Source organism: Dermacentor andersoni, chromosome 6 (assembly GCF_023375885.2).
Source record: "Dermacentor andersoni chromosome 6, qqDerAnde1_hic_scaffold, whole genome shotgun sequence".
Lineage (NCBI taxonomy): Eukaryota > Metazoa > Arthropoda > Arachnida > Ixodida > Ixodidae > Dermacentor > Dermacentor andersoni.
In genome coordinates this window covers 167,989,251-168,009,295 of record NC_092819.1, presented here as the reverse complement: position 1 = coordinate 168,009,295, position 20,045 = coordinate 167,989,251, and the positions used below count along the sequence as shown (strand labels likewise).

At 43.7% G+C, this 20,045-nt stretch overlaps 2 protein-coding genes across 11 annotated transcripts in view; one reads left to right on the top strand and one right to left on the bottom strand.

Moving 5' to 3' along the window:
• Tmem43 (Transmembrane protein 43) overlaps positions 1–10,828 on the top strand; it is a 138,989-nt gene extending 128,161 nt beyond the window's left edge. For 6 of the 9 annotated variants that reach the window (XM_055066801.2, XM_055066800.2, XM_055066799.2 and 3 more), the window contains 2 exons: positions 3,193–3,310; positions 6,651–10,828. In XM_055066801.2, the coding sequence (XP_054922776.1) occupies positions 3,193–3,310; positions 6,651–6,838 (306 nt within the window). In that variant the 3' untranslated portion in view covers positions 6,839–10,828. The remainder of the gene's footprint in view (positions 1–3,192; positions 3,311–6,650) is intronic. The other 3 variants (XR_008610739.2, XR_008610737.2, XR_008610738.2) reach the window with 3 other exon arrangements.
• Positions 10,829–17,814: 6,986 nt separating this feature from the next.
• The window catches only part of scu (hydroxysteroid 17-beta dehydrogenase 10), a 35,541-nt gene continuing 33,310 nt past the window's right edge, over positions 17,815–20,045 (bottom strand). For both annotated transcript variants that reach the window (XM_050172043.3, XM_055066796.2), the window contains exons 4-5: positions 19,293–19,530; positions 17,815–18,092 (exon numbers count right to left, since the gene is read on the bottom strand). In XM_050172043.3, coding sequence (XP_050028000.1) covers positions 17,902–18,092; positions 19,293–19,530 — 429 coding nt within the window. In that variant the 3' untranslated portion in view covers positions 17,815–17,901. The remainder of the gene's footprint in view (positions 18,093–19,292; positions 19,531–20,045) is intronic.

Here is a 20,045-nt window from a genome sequence, read left to right as displayed (position 1 = left end):
TTAAGGACATTGCTAACCAGTCAACATTAGACAAAAAAATCTCCAGACAGGATTATCTGATCATCAGGTTTAACTCGTTCTCATAAATACTTCTTCAATACATTCATAGTAATGACAGTCAAGTTTGGGGGCCTATACATGGCCCCTATAATATACCTAACATTACAACTGTAAGTTTTACAGAAGACACACTCAATGTTGGGTACATCAGGCATCAGGAATACATAAAGAGCACTTTTGTAGATTATACAGCTCCCGCCACCCCTGCCAACACGGTCTTTCCTATAAGCACGGTGTGCTGCAGGAACGAATTCACCATCAAGACCTCGTCACTCAACCATGTCTCTGTCAATATGACAATATAAGGATCGTTAACAATAACCCGTCCCTCCAGGTCATTGCTTTTGTTGACCACGCTCCTACAGTTAATATTGACACGTGTACTTCTTTATCTTTATCGGGCGACCACTTCTCACAGCCTAACAAATGTTATCACACAGCGCAGGACGCGCCTGCATGTAAAAGAAGTTTCTGGAATGTTATTGATGGTTCCATCCACTGTCTGTGACCGAACCTTGTGTAATCTGATTGCATGTGTGCGCGACGCGAATAATGTAGAACTTTGTGGAAGGCGCGTGGGCCCCAGCGATTAGTCTGGAACATTCGACGATTGATGTATAAAAGTTGACGCGCTTGACCCGTTGAACAGATTTTCGATGATCGCCGACCGTGTTCGCCACCATCGTTGTGCTATAAGTGTAGCCTGTTTTTGTGGGCACAGGTTCGCCCAATAAAAGTTAGTTTTGTCTTTCACAGTATTGCTACTGTGTTCTTCAACGTCACCACCACGTGACAATATTTAGAAGTTTCAGGGATCGATGTTCACTGTTCACTTGTCAATTTCAAAGAGCACTTTTCAGGTTAAAACAACACTTTTTGTCTTCATCCCAGCCATACATAACACCGTCTACGCTTAACTTATCGTAGATAAGTTTTACTTTACCCCCTTTTTCTCTTCTTCATGGGTACTTTTCCGTAGCATTTCTCGATGCTCACGAACATGTCATGAAAAATCCTCAGCAATAAACAGTGAAGTGCCTTTAAAGTTATGAGAGACCTTTAAGGTGCCTGTTTTCTCTCGATAATCTAGAAACTCAATTACAATTTGATGTGACTTATCAACATTGCGGCCTACCCTGTAAATTCACTCGATGCTGGCCGCTATAAATCCCAATATATTTCCTACAATGTCTTCATTAAATTTCTTTTCCAGTTCTTTGTGCATCTCATATTGAGGCTCATCTAAACTGTAAAGAATCAGGTTATTTTGGCGGCTCTTATTTTCTAAGTTGTCTGCTTTGTCTTTGAGTACCAAAAAATCTTTGTCAAAGCAGGACATCTTGCCTTCTAAGTCCTTAATCTTGTTGCCTAATGTGGAAAGTGCAGATAGTTGTTCTTCCATTGCATCTATTCCTATTGCTAACCACACAGCTTCTTTTCTATCTTTTCCTGTGAAGACTGCATGACTGCCATATTTTCCACTATCTTTTGGTGTCCAGAAAGTAGGTGTAACATATTTTGTTTTGAGTAGGACCAGGGTTTGTTTCTATAGCCCCACAAAGTATTAAACGTTTTGCTTTGGAAACTATATAAGACAACACTTTGTACACATAGGGGGCAAGGCAGCAGCAACAAATAAGGGCTACCAATATGAAAACAGTGCGAAGGTCGGTTATCACCAATCTGAAGAACGAAGGAGAGGGATTGCCGAGCCTGTCATGCTGCTGCCCACTGGAAAGGCTTGTCGGTGCTCGCCCTCTTGTGCCATCCACGAAGGACACGCGATGTGACGCTGCCAAAGGTGGTCGCAGTGCCAGGGACTTCCGTTGCGCTGTTGATATAACACAGCCGGCACAAGGCGATGGCTCTTGTGCGAATCTGCACAACTGGTTGACTTGCTGGATTCCAAGAAGGCAGTCATGCTGTGTTAGCTGACTTTCAAGAATCACAGCCAGAACCTGAAGAATGAAGCAGAAGGGATTACTCGGCATCCTGCCGGTCGTGCTGCTGCCAGGCCCACCCCTTGAAGTGGCACTCGCACGTGGTTGAAACAGTTTTCTCAGCACGGCGATATGCAAGCTCACGCAAACTTGCCGCAACCCTCCGGGTTTTTAATCTGGGAATGGTGTGGTGAATCACGCCAAACTTGACAATGAAACGAAGCAGATGGCACCTATTCTTTACCATCGGCGCTGGCTAACCGCAGAGTGGTCATCGAGTCGCATGACACGCAGTCCGTGCGTGTGCCGTGCAGATTGGGCTTACAGTAACCCACCTGCCGTAAAGTTGGGATAGCCCTTCTGTCATTTGGAGAACTGGAAAGCAACACTTTCTATGCAATAAATAAAGGATGGCCGCAAAGCACTAGCCCAATAGTAAACTGGGAACCTCACTGGTATTCAGTACAACAGAACGTCACTAATTCATTAGTTTCAAAGGGAAGAAAACACTTGATTCTATTGAACTTACATTTATTGATAAAAAGAATTTCCAGCTGTAATTAGTGCTGGCATACCAATTTGTTGTTCCCTTTAATAAAAGTAGACCATACTGTATATCTTGATTTCTATGTAGCTGAGTTACTAATAGCTTGCTTCATTCTTGTTATGCATTGCTAAGAGACTCCTCCGGAGCATGTGCAAAACTGTAATTTCTTGCCCAAAATTTGTAAGCATTATATTTTGTGGAAAATTTTCTCATATATGATATTCGATTCGATAGTCAGCTTTCTTTTGTTCTTGATTTGATTCTATAGTCTATTTGAAATCTGCTATTTGGTATTTGCACACCCCTGGAAAATTTATCTGCGATACTGAAAATACCTCTAGTTGAGAGCGAGAGCACTTGTGTCTGTCATCTGACCTCTGCCGGTTCCTGCATTGTAATTGCTTAGTTGTATTGCGTTTACTGCATACTGTTCAGATAAACTTATGATGGCTCTTTAATGTTACTCCAGGTGCCAGAAAGTTCTAACGCAAGACAGGTGCCAATTTACTTACTTATTTTTCATCTGCACACATCAACACATGCTGGGTGTGGAAGACGACCATCATGTTACAGGAATTGGTCGTTTCTTGTGTGCTGTGTGATTTGAGTAGCTGCATGGCCAAGTGGCCCACATGTTCTCTGCAGGTGATGTTCAAGCAGGCATATGCAGACAATGGCCTGTCCACATTCCTCTTCCGCAGCATCGCCTGGTTTGTCTCCTTTATGGGATTCTCTCTGCTCTCCCCAGTACTCCACATTCCCTGTAAGTATGGTGCTGTGTGTGTAATGCTTTATGGCGTGGGTAGAAACTCTTCTATTAACAATCCAGCCTCTTTCTTAAGGTTCACTAATCGAGTCTTGCCTCAAAGGTTATTGGTAAACACTGTGTAGTTTTTGCAGGTACCTAAATTAATTATATGTATATTCCTAATTTCATGGGGTGGCACTGGAATAATTGGGGACAAACACACATGGGGTGGAATAAGTGCATGAAAACTGCCAACAGTCCATAAATGTGGCCCCACAAACCAGCCTGGCTAGAGCACAGGCAAACGTGAAGGCATGTGGAAAACACCATATTGCACGCGTGCAGCAAGCAATGTGCCGTGTCAAAACCCGGATGCCACAATTTGGTCACTTAGTTTACGTTATTGCAATGGTCGTGCTGCCGATGTAAACTCTTGCATTTCCATTTATTCTTCCATGGGACTTGGTGCATAGGCCTAAAACAAACATGACATCCAAACTTGTTAAAATAAAGCAGTGTAATCAGCACACCAGGTTGCTCAACAACTGCTGCACAATTTGCACCTCGTGCAGTAGAAGCACAAGGTAATGTGGGCTTGAGTGATGGCAATGTCTAACCACTGTCATTACTCCAGTAGTGTGTGGTACGGCAGATAAAGAACAGCAGGTGCCACGAGGTCCCAGCACAGAAGCGCACTCACTGCACTATGGACAGTGTCCGCATGTATGAACATGAGCCACATGCATGTTGCGGACTCAGTCCACCACACTTGAATGTTCTGTCAGCTCTGCAGGGTTGCAGCCAAGACATTTATATTGTGTGGCCATAAGTGCTGGTCCAGTGGGGCTTCCACCAAAGCTAATCTGCACTTTCTGTGCATTTTGATTGGCTGCAGGCAGATCTAGCCTTGATAGACCTGCCAGCAAGTTCTTTGCCCAACTGCAGCCTTCCAGTAGAGCTGAAGAAGCTATGAGCATGCCATTCAGTGCATCATCATTCAGAAGGGCAGTGCGATACAGCACAGAAGCAGAACAGGACTCGAGCTCGTCAACCATCCAGAGCACGATGTCATGTCGGCTTGCCCACCAGTTCAACAGGGTGCTCTGAAATTTGTTACCATATGCAGGCCATGTCCACATCACTTAAGAATACACTGAAAAAATGACTAAGTTCTTCAAAAAGCTTCTGCAGCACTTAAGCCGTGCGTGGAAGTCACTGGCCAATTGCAGCACCTTGACCAAGCACTGTGCAAAACATGATTAGCACATTGATTTGGACAGTGCTCATGTAATTGGCACCAAAGCTAGCCCCATTCCTAGGATAGCAGAGCATTCAAAACACAGCTGGGAACATAACAAGACTATACACTCATGACCTATGTGGAAAGACTACATCACAAGTGCTCAAGGTCTTAGTGACTCGCCCCTGAAAAGGAGGCCAGACTGAAACTTGACTGGAGCAGCTTTTAGCCCCTTCAAAGAGACACTGAAGTGAAATTCAAGTTTGGGTGCATGTTGTAGGTCGTGTCACACAGGTTACATCGTTTTCCGCAGCTTTAATTTATCCAATGTAGAAGGAGAGATGCCCGGTCATTCCATCAGCACTTGTATGGACTGCTGTGTCTTATGAGTCAGCACCGTGCACCTGACTGGCAGATAAATTCACATTTTTGTGTACTACACCAACATTCAATGTAATGATCTATTGAATTTTCATAGAAAGCATACTTATACCATATTTTATGCATTTAACAAGTAAACAAGTCATAGCACCAATCCTGTTAAGCAGTTTGCTTATCTGTTGTACAAAACTGGGCCTGGCCTCCAGATGGTGCCCCCAATCACTGTTTGACACTTCAGCGCTGTCAGGAGGTGAACTTGAAACCATGTAGTTGTTGAGGGACACATATTGGAGCATGCAATTTGTGCAACATGCTAAAATGAAATAGTTTGTGAGCTGCGTATTTTTTTTTTTTTTTTTGTGCAAACACCCTGTGTACAGGCAGGAAAGACTTTGCTAAAAAAAGAAGATGTGCCAGGCACTTTTTGTGTGGGCATCTGCTTGTTCACCTCCGTTATGGGTGACGATAGCTGGATAACCCAGTGTAATGAAACCGAGCCAAGCCAAAGACACTGTGTGGCTGCAGCGGCAACTGCTGTAACAAAGATCCTCAGCATCTCGCTCACAATTCAGCTATGTTATGTCCTTGGAAGCATGGGAACTACTAAAAGGGCTCTTTTTATGAAGAAAAGTGTTTCAAGAAATGTGTTTGTACTATATGCATGTACAATGTACAAAACATGGTGCAGGGAGCCTGGAATCAGATATCTGAAGTAAATAAATGAATTGTAAGGTCTTCTTTAGTTACGTTTCATTGAGCCAAACAAGTTTGTTACCTTAAGAATGGCATTTTTGGTGTCATTATGTGAAGAGCACACACATAGCACACTGTTAATGTGCGTGGTGCTCCCATCTCGCTCCTCTTACATTTTGAAGTTTAGGTGGGTGAAGCTGGGCTGACACTCCTTGACTCACCTACAGTAGTGACATTGTTATTGTGGCTTGATTGGTTGACCCTCATGTGTGTCAAGTGCATGTCAGACTTGCTTCCTGATAGAGACATTTGGCAAAACATTGGCTCCAGGCTCCCCCGTTTGCCAGCTGCTAGTCAATTTCTGTGGACAGGACACAGATGTGCCCAGAATATGTACACACTGCTTGCTTCTCTTGGTTGTTCGCTTTGACTTGATGTAGCGCTGCTTTTTTGTCACACTACCATTAGAACAGAGAACAGTGGCAGCAGTCCCAACTTACAATATTTACTAGAAATTCCTGTACGGGGTGTTTTGCAGTGCACTCTGCTCAAGGCCATGCCTTGCCAAGTTGTGCCAGGTGATGCACACTCAAGAACGAACAGTGCTAAACTGAAGTACAGCATGCAGTGCCACTTGAAATACTTGAATGAAAAGTATTGTTTGCTGCAGTGGTGTGCTTCCAAAGAAATTGCAGCAGCCTTGAAAATGTTTCCAAGTGGCCCTTTCCCACACGCTGTACATGTTTGGGGTGGCTTGAAAGGCAAACTTCTAAGTCACATCAGCTTTGCAGCAAACTCTTTGGTTCTGCACCATCGTGTACAAAGAGGCACCACTCTGATCCAATGCCAGAAGGTGATGCTCGATTTGTTTCATCATCCTGCCCCAAGGTGCACTGCGATCGGTGGTTTGCATCTAGAAATTGGTCATTCAAGTGCTTTGCTCATCTATAATATTGGCTGTAGGTGTCATTAGCCATTTTCTGGTGTGTGAAATCTTTGGGCTCATGGGCACTCTTGGTGTGCCTTGCATCCTTACTGCAGCTGATGCCCTACCTTGGCTGCGACTGCTGGTCCCAGCCGAAACCTCACCAATGGAGTTCAGCGTCTATACTTGGCTCATCATCGTACTCTTTGGCTGGGCACTGGCAAGACCACTGCATGCAGTATTGGCATTGCTTGCCTGTCTCATTCCCTTTGTCACTACACGCAGGCTGCACCACGAAGCTTAGCTGCAGTGCAGTGAACCGTGCTGGGAGATGTTTTTCCATGGCTGGGGCATCTCAAGTGATGCTGTCCTGACCAGTCACAGTTAGTCCTTACACAGCACATTTTTAAATGTTTGATACAGTGTCGTTGTCTGACTGCTTGTACATAAGATTTCAGCAGAACCATTTTTGTTAGCTGTGACATATTTCAACAGAATTTCTGGAGTCACTCTTCGCAACTATTTTGCTTGGAGGTATGGATCTGTGAAAAGACACTTTTGGGCTAATTGGTTTGTCATAATTTGCTAACAGTTCTGGAGAACAAAAACAGCAGAGACAGCCTTGTAGGCATCTGTCTATTGCGTAATTCATGCTCTCTGCCCCTCTTAACAAGCTATACATATCCGCAAATTCTAACAGTTTACATTTTTTTAGCAACAAACACCCTCAGGTTGACAGCACATGTGAGGGGGGCAAAAAGGTTATTTTTCTTTTCAACATTTTTATATATCTCGGGAACTTTCCGAAACTTAATTCTCATCAAAGCAGTCCAGGAACTTTCATGAAGTTATAGCTCAATGCCTCCTGAAGAATCAGTGTTATAGATCTGACCTGAAGGCCAAGCGGCACAATCACAGTGTTGCACTGTAACTTGAAACCGAACCTCAGCCTGAACTGCATATTTTTTTTTCCAAACCAAAACTGAACTTGAACCGACATGTGTTGCCACTTTAGGGCTGAACCTGAACCAGAGCCAAATGATGGAACCATTCCCAGGCCAGCATCTCGGAATCAGTCTGGGCAAAAGCATAGCAGCTATTCTGAACCAGTTTGGTGAGCAGTTCTTAACATTTCGTGGGAAATTGTATTTCCCTAAGGCAACTTGTGATTTCGCCTCCCAAATTTTCCGCTAGATTAAGCATTCTATTGTTCCTTGCGAAAATATTGAAAGGCTTATGCTGAAGCATACTACGCATTTCCAAGAGAGAAATCAAGAACACAGTTCTGAAAACAACCCACAAACTTCACTTCTGAGCATGAGATGTTCAGTAATCAGGCTTTTCAATAGAGTGCTACATATGCACGCTAAATAGCAACGAGGTGCGGTTTTCTAAGGTCTTTTAGTATGCCATACCAAAACTGCACATGGTGCAAGAGAGCAAATAGAAAATGGCTTCGCATTTAGAAGTGGTCAAGCAACATGTCACTGTACTGTATGTGAAAACAATTTAATTCATTTTTAGGCTCAGAGCTTTTTCTCATGGTGCTTTCTTCTTGGACAGGGCTGTGTCTGTCGTCTACACCATACTCTTTTGCATTGTTCAATTCCATTCAACATGCCACAAACAGTCCAGTTTAACACACTTCTGCATTGCAAAACATTGTGACTGTTTTACTGAAAAGGAAACAGAATTTGAATTTGGCACACATTCCACATCTGCCATTGCTAAATTGACGAAGATTTTGACATATGATAAAGTAAACAAAATGTGCTTGTACTCAAATGTTGCTACTTGGCCAACTGATGCAGAGTGCAATGTAGTACACGTACATGCACATGCTGGCAAACACTGGCACTAATTGCTAATTGTAAAAAGGGTTGCCAGTAGCAAAGCCAACAATTACATAAATATGAAATTGCAGGCCATGTGTTAGTTGGAGAAGCACTTGCTCTCTTTTCTGTTGTTCAGTAGCTGGATGTCCTCTCTGAGTCAACTACTTCGTAGGTGATATGTGCTTGTGATACAATTTGTCGGCTCATGTATATATTTTGGAGCCAGCTTTCACACTAAGTGTGGTCCGCAGATGGTCTGGTTTTAATCCTCTTGTACTGGGGCTTTTGCTATTTCATCTATTCACTGTGTGCAAGAAACTTCATCTTGGTGATTGCTCGAGCAAGTTCAAGTATTCTGCAAGCTCCCGCAAGGTCTGCGAGATGCACTGGTACAATGTTCAGTGCGCACATTGCATTTATTGCTTTGCACATTCTCACCTGTAGAACAAATGTATTTCTTTTTTTTCTGTTGGTGATATTGTTAAAGAATGATCATTCCTTGTATGTGCTATCTCGACAAAGTGCAATGCACTATTGAATGTTTGATATATACATATATTATAGATTTTAATGCAAATCTTCATTTCCTTCAAGCCAAGTCTAAGGTTATGTCTAGTCAGCACTGTCCTCAGAGCTGCTGAGGATGGGACCAACATTTTCTTTATTTACACTTTAGAAAATATGAGTTGCGGCACCATTGCAAAAGGCACCTATTTTTTTGGCATGCAGCAGGGTTATGGCAGTCGGCATGTCGGGTTTAGTGCCAAAGCAGCATTTAACATGATTTCTTTCCGCTTTGGTATGGTGCAGCAGGGCAGCACCAAGACAAACTGCAACGCACATTCACGATGACTTTTGCTGCCATGGGCCTTTTGGCACCACTGTTGGCCTGTTTCTCCACAGCTTTCAAGGTCCAAGTGTGCCTTCTGCTCACATGCTCCAGCTGAGAACTGGTCAGGAAAGGAAACAGCACGAAGCAGCCGAGGAGGACACCACCATTGCAATGCTGGCCATCTTATGTAGCACATAAACGTGCAACGATCTGAGCAGGATCCAGACCACTACCAAGTGCTTCTGGAAAAGCTAATTCCTTTTTAAGGAAACTAATGAAATGCTCACTCAAAAAAAGAATTTTTTTATTTGATTTGGCAAGACGTACATAATTTTTTACGAAAGAATGACCATTCAACCACTTGTCTTCTTACAAATGAAAGTCTTTTTTTCGGATAATGGTACCACACCAGCTCAACCATTCCACCTGTCCTTAGTGACTTGTACATTGTGTGGACAAACGAGCTTCCATGCAGATCCTTGGAAAGTGTGCGAGTTTTAAAAGTGTCTCGAATTGTCAAAAACTGTGCATTTAGAAATTGACTAAGAGAACTTTAGCAGTGTTGTATCACAAATGTCTGCTACATAGTGCGAGTACATGTAGCCAATTGTGATACCTTGTGAGGTACATATTGGCACTGCTGAACAAGATTCCTGATAACACCAAAGGAAGCTTTGCCACAGCATATAGTGCCTGCATAATTTTTGGTGTTGTAACTGTGCATATGAAATGACTGATTAAGGAAACGGAAAGGACCACTGTCTTCTCTTCTGTTTTGCACTTTTCACCTCCTCTCCCCCCCCCCCCCCACCAATATGTACACAGTTCATATGCATAAACTTAAATTGACGAGTGCACTGGTAAGTTCGTAATGCAGTCCCCAATTTAAAGTTGCATTCAAAGGCAGAAAAGAAAAGCGGCTTTAGTACTGTGAAGTCTCTGGTTTGTACATATATTTTTGCTCAAGGATGTACAACTTAAGCATTTGAGGTAAATCTTGATTGAACTTGAAGCAACTTGGAACTTGCCACTTGTTTCTGAAAACTGCGTTTAACAAAAGGTGTGTTCTGCAAATGGGAGTTTGGCTTTCAATAGTGCAGTGTGCTTGAAAACACTCCAACCCACTGCTGCTTACCTTGTGCACAACAGGAGTTTGACGTTGCCAGTGGCATGGTCGGCACCATTTCACAAGTCTTTTTGCAGTGTACAGGCTGTCTCACATGCCCACGTAAGCAACTTTGGTAGATGCCATTGTTTGTACACAGAATCTTTACATGCAATTTAGTGGCACAAGTGTTGGTGTTGCTGATGGTTTTTCTGTACCCACTCCTTCGAAACCAAAAGTCGTGTAGTCTCAGTCCCCAACACTGATTGTAGTATGTTGCAGCAGTGTGCATCGCAGCTATATGTATAGCATAATGGTTGTGCCACTTATGCCCATTTCTTGATTGAATATAATGGGCAGCCATGACGCAAGGTCATTACATTCATCTGTTTACTAGTATATTCATGTGTAAACCTTGTTGGGCTGGGCTGGGGACAGGTCGTTTCTTTTGTTTTGTTTTTGTATAGTCTTTATTGCTGTTGGCATTTCCATTTGCAATAAAGTACATAGTATGCTGCAAAACTTGGTCACCTCTTCTTATTAGAGCAAAGCTTTCTCCACCTTCTACTTTTCTACTGCTGTCTGGCACGCCATATTGGGGCAGAAAGGAAAGGCAACTTGAAAAAGTCATTTGGTCCTTTCCATTGCATCACCACATTACCCTCTTGAATTCTGTAATTATTCGTGAGCCCTCCACAAAAGCACTGCAGAAGCTGCAGCACTTACCTTTGTACCATCGCCAACAGTCGAGAGGGTAGGTACATAGAATAGTAGAGACGAGGCGGATAGAAGCGACACAATTTCGAAACGAGTGAATGACAGCCTTGCCACTCTTCGCTCGTAGCAGCTCGCACACATGGGGGGGAACGTGGAAGAGGGAAAAGGCGACATTAGAAACTAAGGAAATGCTACCACTAAACACAGCAGCAGTTGTCACAAACTGGATAAATTTTAATTCACACTATGGCACAGCTCATTTTTGCTATTTCTGAAAAACAAACACTGTGCAAATTTGTCAAGTGGACAACTGACAGGGCATGCAGATGCAAAGCTGTATTAAAGCACCACAGCACGTAGACAACGTGTACGGAAGCGGCCACCTGTCAAATCAACCCTTCTGTACCCGCCGTGGTAGCTTTGTAGCTATGGTGTTGAGGTTGTGGGTTCCATTTTGACGACAGCAGCAGCCACATTTCAGCAGGGGCGAAATGCGAAAATGCTCGTCATCAATCACGAGTCCCCCATTACCGCATGTCTCATAATCAAGATTCTGGGTTTGGCACGTAAAGCCCCACAATTAACCCGATGTTTCTTTTTTCTTGTTTTACTGCTAGTATTCTTTTCTTGGATTCATGTTTATAATGAGATTTATGCACTTACCTGAAATCCCTCTCTATTTAATGCCTACTAGGGCTTTTAGGGTATTGAAATAAATAAATAAAAAAATTTAGATATAGTTGCACTCTTGTGATATGAAGTGTCATGTGAGGCAATGACAGTGCTACCCTTCCCGAAGGCTATGAACAATGTGCACAATGCCGTCTCGCTGTGTGTTTTGTGTACTATGCAGACAAACACAAGTGGTGCATGCAAGGTAACATTTAGCATCAACTCGCCGCTCTCGTACTGCACTAAACGCTGAAGAACTTAAACATTCGCCATCAACATTACTCCCAATTATCATCAATCAAGCAAGCTTAGCTTACATAAATTGCCATAGTGCATGGGACCTGCATAATTCCACTTTTGCTCTTCTCACACTGGTTGTAGTGTATAGTCGGAGAGGCTCAAAATCTTTCAAGTGTCTCACTTGTGACAGGCAGCACATCATGCAACATTGACATTCGGGAGGGGGGGGGCGGGGAGGCGGGCCTAATCGGCACGGCGCCCACATATGCACTCTTCTCATAAGGACAACACCAATGCTGCGCATCCAGCATCGTTCAGCAAACCACATTTGGCGTGTATCCTTGACAACCAAATTTTGCGTATCCACATCACCATGGCATATCGCCACAGATTAACAAAGTGAGTTGGTGCTGTTTCATACAGTGGGTCTCATAAGATTGATGTGACTTTCGCCACACTGCATGAGATTACATGTTGCATAGGATGAAGGTTTTTGTACATTGCCATTAATTTATTGTAAAGCATTTAATTGCTTTACATAGATCCAAAAATGCGCACTGGATCTGCAGAATTGTTTTATCGTTCAGTTGTGGGATTGGAGAAAGTGTCATGAGCTAGGAAAGTGCCAAAATGACAGAAATGCAACAGGAACAGCTTTGCGCCCGATTGCAACACTGGCTGCCATTTGTGCAAATAAGCCTGGTCACATTTATGCACCCCAGCCGACTCTTACAGTCACCAGGCTTTGTTGCGCTACACTGAGAGAATCCTAGATGAAGTCTGTGGAGGATGCCACTTCACGTCTCCATTCATCATACAGCACAGATTCCAAACAGATCAGTGGTGAAATCATTAAAGCAATTGGCCGATGCTAACTTAATTGTGCCTAGTTTGTTTAGCACAGGGACAGTCAATGCACAAAGTATTTTCAACTGCAGAATTCTTGTGAAATGGGAAAGTCCAAAAACTTGGATGATGCAGGCACAAGAAGGAACCTGCACTTAGCATCATAGTATAGTGTACATGTTCTGTCAGCATCGCTTTTTTGTAATGTCGTTAAACCAGAAGAGGAAACTTGAGGGAGAACAGGCCAAGCACGTAAAAATGAGAAAGTGAAATTATACATTTAAACCTCGATACATAACGAAGTTGGTAAAATCCATAATTTGCTTCGTTATGACAAATTGTTGTATTGAAATTCGACCTTTTATGTAAATAAGTACACTCGCCTATTAATGTGTTTTAACACAGAAGGGGCCAAAGATTTTCCTTCCGAATTATTAAGAAATTGAAAAAAAAGAAACTTGAATTAGAAAAAACGTTTTTTGTTGAATTTGAGGTGTCGACGAAAGATGCGGTTTCATGCCGTGTCAACGATATCCCCACATCAGCAGCATAAATTAAACGAAACAAGCCACGCTTTCGCATTTACTCTGGCCCGCGACTGATTGTAGAGCATTTTAACTTGTCCGTTATTCGAGTAAACGCCAGGCGGACTGGGTGTTGGGCCAGAGGCGTAAATGTGAACGGCCTGCATGGTGCAGCTACCTGGTGGCGCAGAGCTCAAACAGACAAAAACAGCTAATATTGCAGTAACCAAGTGTATTCTACTTTGCTGCTGGTGTACATTTTTGGCAGTGGCATAATCGTGTTGCTACTGAAAATTTACACCCGCAGCAGAGTAGAATACACTTGGCTACTGCAGTATTGTCTGTTTTTATCTGAGCTCTGTGCCACCAGGTGGCAGGCCGCTCACGTTTAGGCTAAAGCCCCTAAATGATCTAAAAGTAATGACAACTTCTCCCTCCTCCTCCCATGCCAGCACTCCTTCTCTCTGCTCCTCCTGTGCGCCGACGGTGGTGGCACCTAGGCCGGGTACAGCTAGCAGACGCTCCCAACGTTCACACCTTTGGTGCACAGTGCACTGCCGCACCTGAAGGATTTCGTCGTTGCATTTATGACAGGAGAGATTCCCAAATGAGTTACTCCAATAACTGCGTTGCACTGCTTTCTCGAAGCTCCTTCCACTGCAGTCACTTCGATTGCGGTGTAAATGGTGGAGGTGGCATGCGCAAGCGAGTTAACGGGAGTGTTTTTTCTCACACGGTGCCTTTTGATCAGTTTCATTTAAACTTCATCGCTGCCAAGAGGAATTGAAACAACATACGCTTTGTTTGTGGATACCTATTTACTTTTTACTTTTTTTGGACACAGACGTGTGGCCTAGGCTTTATATGAACCGATGGTGGTGTACTACTACTTCCATAGTATGTTCTGTCAACGGCACGTTCGCTCGCACTACAAGAAGGCTTGATAATGCATCTGGCCTTACTTTCTTTATGCCGTAATTCCGAAGGATTTGGCTGTCAAATTGTTCTTCGGTGAAGTGATCCGAAGATGAATAAATCGAGATTTCGTATAGGAGAACTTTTTGAGAAATTATACAAGGCATGGGAGAAAAATATACACCATGACATTTCACAAATAATTTCAAAACTAAGAACTGTTGATATGTCAGCCAGCCGTGCGCATGGCCATAACAATTTTATCAACATCGAACGTTGAAAATGGTCTCTAGTTAGAATGTTAAAAGGGGCTTTAGTTTACGCTTCCAACCCAACACCAGTCCACCTGCGTTTAGCCAAATACCGGACAAGCTAAAGCTCTGCAGTGTCGACCGCAGTCATGAAAAGCCCTGGTAACGGGGTGTGGATGCTTCGTCTGCCTCTCGCTCGAACGAGTCCCCAAAATTCAAGATTACGCAACCTCCAGTACTAAACACACAGGAAGACAGCTTGCATGATACTACGCAATCTCGGCACGCCCACTCTTTGCACACCCGGCAGGTTACCTCTAGAATAGGGCGCGCGGTGCCAGAAGGTGCCAGAAAATGAGACTCCTATCAACCTGCCCCCCCCCCCCCCCCCCCTCCTCCCTTCGCGCACGCGTGATCTTACCGCAAGCTCACCTCCCCCGCCCCATTTTGCTCACGCGGAAAGACTGAGCTCATCAAGCCATCATCCTTCTCGGCTCATCCTCGCAAACTTTCACTCGCACCCAAAGCATACAGCGTTGTGGTGCAATGGGATCTTATCGCACTGGCACTCTATACAGATGAACATGACGCTGCTCCGTTTTGCCGGTCACTCTTGGTCACGTGATTTGAGAGGTGTGTCTGCAAGTAGCCGCTTGTGATTCAACCATTTGGCCATCTGCGTCTGCGGAAGTTTCTCTTTATTGTCTATGTATTTCTTCGTGATGGTAGTGAAACTTTGTTATATTGAAATTGTGTATAAACACACTTCGTTATATTGTGGTTCTGTGATCAAGAAGTTATGAAAAGTGAAATAGTTGTATGGAAAATTTTGTTAATTTAAATTCGTTATATCAAAATTTAATTGTACTTGGAATTTTATCAGAAAATTGTAAACTTCATTTTAACGTGCCTTGAAACGCCTTCCTGCCCTCTCCTCACCATTCATTCTGCGGGCTTTTGATTCTTTGCTACTTCTTTAGCACCAAGATAAGTATGTCTATGAAATTGTGAGCCACAAGTAAAAGCTATGTGCTATGTGGGGATGGCACCGTAACACGCCTGTGCGTGACAGACTGAGTATCGCAGTTACTTTGAGCGTTTCTGGCCAGCTTAACCTCATATTCAATGAAGGGGCCACTGATAACAGGTAGGCTAAAAGAGAGCAACTGAATTTGACAGTGTTCCCATAAAAGAAAAATCTTTTTTTGTCTGCTGCTGTAGATACTTTTGCTTAAACTTAGCTTCAAGTGTTGCATACAAGTTACGAAATTCATTTTATTTCTGTTTCTTGTTTTTTTTTTTTAATTTATAATTATTGGAGCACAGAGTCTCACTTAAAAAACGAAAAAATACAACTTCCGGGTAAACATTACAATGTGCTAACTTGGGGCTGGTTGGTACATACTTTCACGCTCGTGGCTCTTGTCTCCCTTGTCCCGTTCTTATGCACTGTTCCTTCACTGTAATAATACCTATGTCTGCATCTGGATTGTATACCTCGTTGTGCTTACAAAGCACTTAATGAATATACGAATAGCAGAATAAACTTGGAAAGAGGTGTCCACATTTCCCAGCCAGACTTGCATTTGCGTTGTCTTTTGGCAAGGTGCCAACTACGCCGATGTGCATGCTCTTCAATTCCAACTACCGTACTTACTCAAAAATAGGCAGAACAAGATTATAGGTCAACCCTCATATATTGAGTTCAATAAGAAATAAAAAATACAGTAGAACCTCGTTCACGTTTTCAAATAAAGAAAGAAACATGATAAAAAGATACTAACTGGGAGAACGTATGATCCGAAGTAACTAAAAAAATTTGACAGGCTGCACTATTGTTGACTTCTAAGCAATGCGAGGCGTTACGCGGATCGTTGCAACACAGGACGCCGACGTGCGTCAAGCTGGTGGTGCTCCGGTGTTTTGAGAGGGCAACGGGAAACAAAATTGAACTGGTGGGCAATGCCGGATGCCACCGAAGCGAATCATGATGCCCACATTGCGCCGCCTGCAGCAGGGAATAGCAGCGCGTTTAGAATGACGCCTACTAAAAGTATGCAGTACGCTACCACTGGCACAACGCACTATGCACCAAGCACTATGAAACAGATAGTTGAAGGTGCTTATCGCAATCTCGCATTTGCGGTGATAGCTGTGAATGTGGCATGCGACGACCCGGCTGGAGATTTTCTTGTACTGGATTAAGAAACTGTGTGCCGTCGTTTTCACGCGAGACGGGTGGCTATATACTGTTCTCGATTGCGCGCGCCTCGCGCTTTTTCCTGTTCACATGGAATCTAGAGGCGGGAAAACGTATACAATCGCAGTGTGCAGCAGAGAACTACGTCATGTTACGCTTATCACCAATTAAAAGCGTGGACTACGCTTCCGACAGCATCACGCACTTTGAAACGGATATGCAACTATGCTTGTCGCAATAGGATTGGCGGTGATAGCTGTGAATGCCTCGTGCGACAAACCCGGAGAATATTTGCTGGTACCAAAATGAGAAACTGAGTGCGCGCTGGTGTTTTCACGTGAAACGGTGGGCAAGTATTGTGGTGAAGCTGCCATGCCGGGCAGCTATATACTGTTCTTGATCACGTGCGTCTCACGCAATTTCTTGTTTACATGGCATCTAGCGGCTGGAAAACATATATGTACGATCGCAGTTTGGCGACGTACTGAACGTTGGTGCCAAAATATCATGTTTTCTGGGAACGTACGAACCAGTAAAAAATCAATTGGGTCATTTTTGGCGTTCTCGATTGCGAAGGTTGGCGCCGGGAAAATGTATGTAACGAGAATGTATCAACGAGCTTCTATTGTATAATGCGAATACAGGTCATCCCATATCTTTTTAAAAAAACGGAGACCTCTGAACATGATGCACCTTTATTCACCGTAAGCTCGACTACGAAATCTTGGTAGTCGATGCCCCATGATGCATCCTTGTCGCAACTGCCAGAGAAGTTGTCCCCGTCAGATGCTTCATAGGCATTCTTGGCACCCCAAACAATGTCGTGCTTGGTGCTGTCGAATGCTTTGGATTTCATAGAGCAAGTACTTTACAGCAATGCAACTTGCTCACCGAAACTGTCGATGATCATTATGTTTTCAAATTTACATTAATCTGTTTTGAGTACTGAGAAAATACTCTGTACTCAAATTCAAATTTAAGCACATACTGAGTACTCATAGTATTCAATAGAATAGTCTAGATAACACACTAATGTGAGTCAGCTGCAAGGCAGCAGAAGAAATGTGCTGATCTGTGAAAAAGTAATTAAGTCAAGCACACATTTTAGTGACTCCAGGCTAACAGCAGGGCAATGCAGTCATATTTTGAAAACAAGCATTCACCTTTATTAAAACAACTTGGGAGTCCTGCAAGGACTGTGCTGATTGAAGCAGCCTCCTCGTAAGATGACTAGCTCACCATGCGGAGCGCACCGTCAAGACGTATTACCTCTCCATTTAGCAAAGGGTTCTCCACAATGGTCTGCACAAGGTGAGCATACTCGTCGGGGTCTCCCAAACGCTTGGGGAACGGAATAGTCTCAGCCAGGAACGTGCGCACTTTCTCAGGCAGCGACTCCAGAAGCGGCGTCTGAAACAGGCCTGCCGAGCAAGAATCGAGCCCGTCACATTTCACAAGGTAAATTGCAATACCACATTTTTTGCACGTGTTTGTGGTGTGGTGCAAGATCTCTCGCATGACTCCGAAACTCGCCAACAATGGCCGGTGCGAAATAGCATGACTTTGCCAAATGATTGACGCAGCAAGTAAACACATCACTTGCTTTCTGAAATCATGCTCAAAATAAAAGGAGCACTCGCCTAAGGTTGAATGAAATAAACATTTAAACCTATGGTGATTGCTCATTTTATTTTGACCATGCACCACCAGACAAGTTTTTATAGAACATTGCACTACATTTTCTGAAATTATATTTCACGACATATTGAGATACTGATGCAGGCCTACCACCCTTAAAATTTAGAGCAATAGCTTTATTGCAGAACCTCCCCCAGTGTTTTTCAGTAGACGATTTGGCCTCAGGGTGCCACACCAACATAGTATTTAACTAAGCTGGTTGGTTCACAGCTAATGCGAGTCTCGAACAAAGTGCTAAGGAAGACAGACAAGGCTGTACTTGTACAACTTTGTAGAGAGTTAGTACAGTGACGTCCCTGTCTGTTTTTTCAGTTCAGCTGTTCAAAACTCATCTTTGCTGCATCAAGCTCACTGGCAGTATTGACGCCACAAAAGCAGCTCAGGAACGGAGATCTGAACAAATGAGAGAAGCCAAGAAAGAATCCCATGCCGTTCTGTTATCTGTGCCATTCTGTTATCATCACACTCAATCTCATTCTACACAGCGAGACACCGCGGCAGGTTTACAACACTAAGCTATCGCTTGACTTAATCGATAGCACTTCTCCCCTCCCTCCTCCCTTCCTGATCGTTTCTATTTCAATGCTCAAGACGTTATCTATAAACTCCCCAACTGTGCTTTGCGAGGAACACTGTTAACTTTGCTCAAGTTGCTGCTAGAATGGTCTGCGCTGTGTGCAAATGGTGGTGGCTTTCCATTGCTGTCGCTGCTGTTTTTCGGCACGGTTCTGGTATCCCGGTAGTATGCCAAAAGTGCAATTTACCTACTCAACTTCCTTAATGGTGTTCCTATGGTGGTAGAAAACTTGCTACCGCCATGCAGAAACCTCCAAGTGTTGTGCAAACTGTTCACAGCATCATTATTCACAGAATTCCAAAACTGACAAGTGTCGGACTCTAGCATAGATGTAGTAAAGCCTTGCCTGGTGCAATGGCACAGCAGCGGATGCCTTGGGAAGCCAGGTCTCGTGCCAATGGCAGTGTCATTCCCACGATGCCCCCTTTGGATGCGCTGTAGGCCACCTGGCCAATCTGGCCCTCGTATGCTGCCACACTGGCCGTGTTCACGATGACGCCTCGCAGACCGTCTGGGCCTGGCTCATTTTTGCCAATGAGGCCAACCGCTAGCCGCACAACATTGAACGTCCCCACCGTGTTCACCTGCACCCAGCGTGGCAACGAATGGTGGCAACAGAGCTTGACTGTCCTCCTCCCAACGGAGCATGTACACACAAAGGACCAATGGCTGTCGTGCTTCTATTCCACAATTAAATGTACAATAAATTTCCTGTATTGTAGGATGCCATTTTTCTTTCGTTTCTGGGAGATCAAGTTGTGGCTTCTTGCTAGTACTTTCAGGGGAATTACAAGTGTGCCCTTTATGAACCTTCTCTGATTTTAACAGAACCTATCTGGTTAAAGCCATTCTTTTTCCCTACGACAGAATTCGGTTATTCATCTTCACAATCGCAGCCAAGTGAGGTTGTAACTAAATGTGTCACTGTAACTATAATTATAGGGCTTAGCATCTCGTACTAAAATAAAAAGAAAAGAACTGAAATTAATTTCCTAAAAACTGGTTTTAACCAGCCTGCAGTCCAAGACAACCTAGCCCTCCCTCCCTCCTTCCACCCACAAAAAAAAAAAGACAGGTAGAAAAATATGAAATTTGTTCA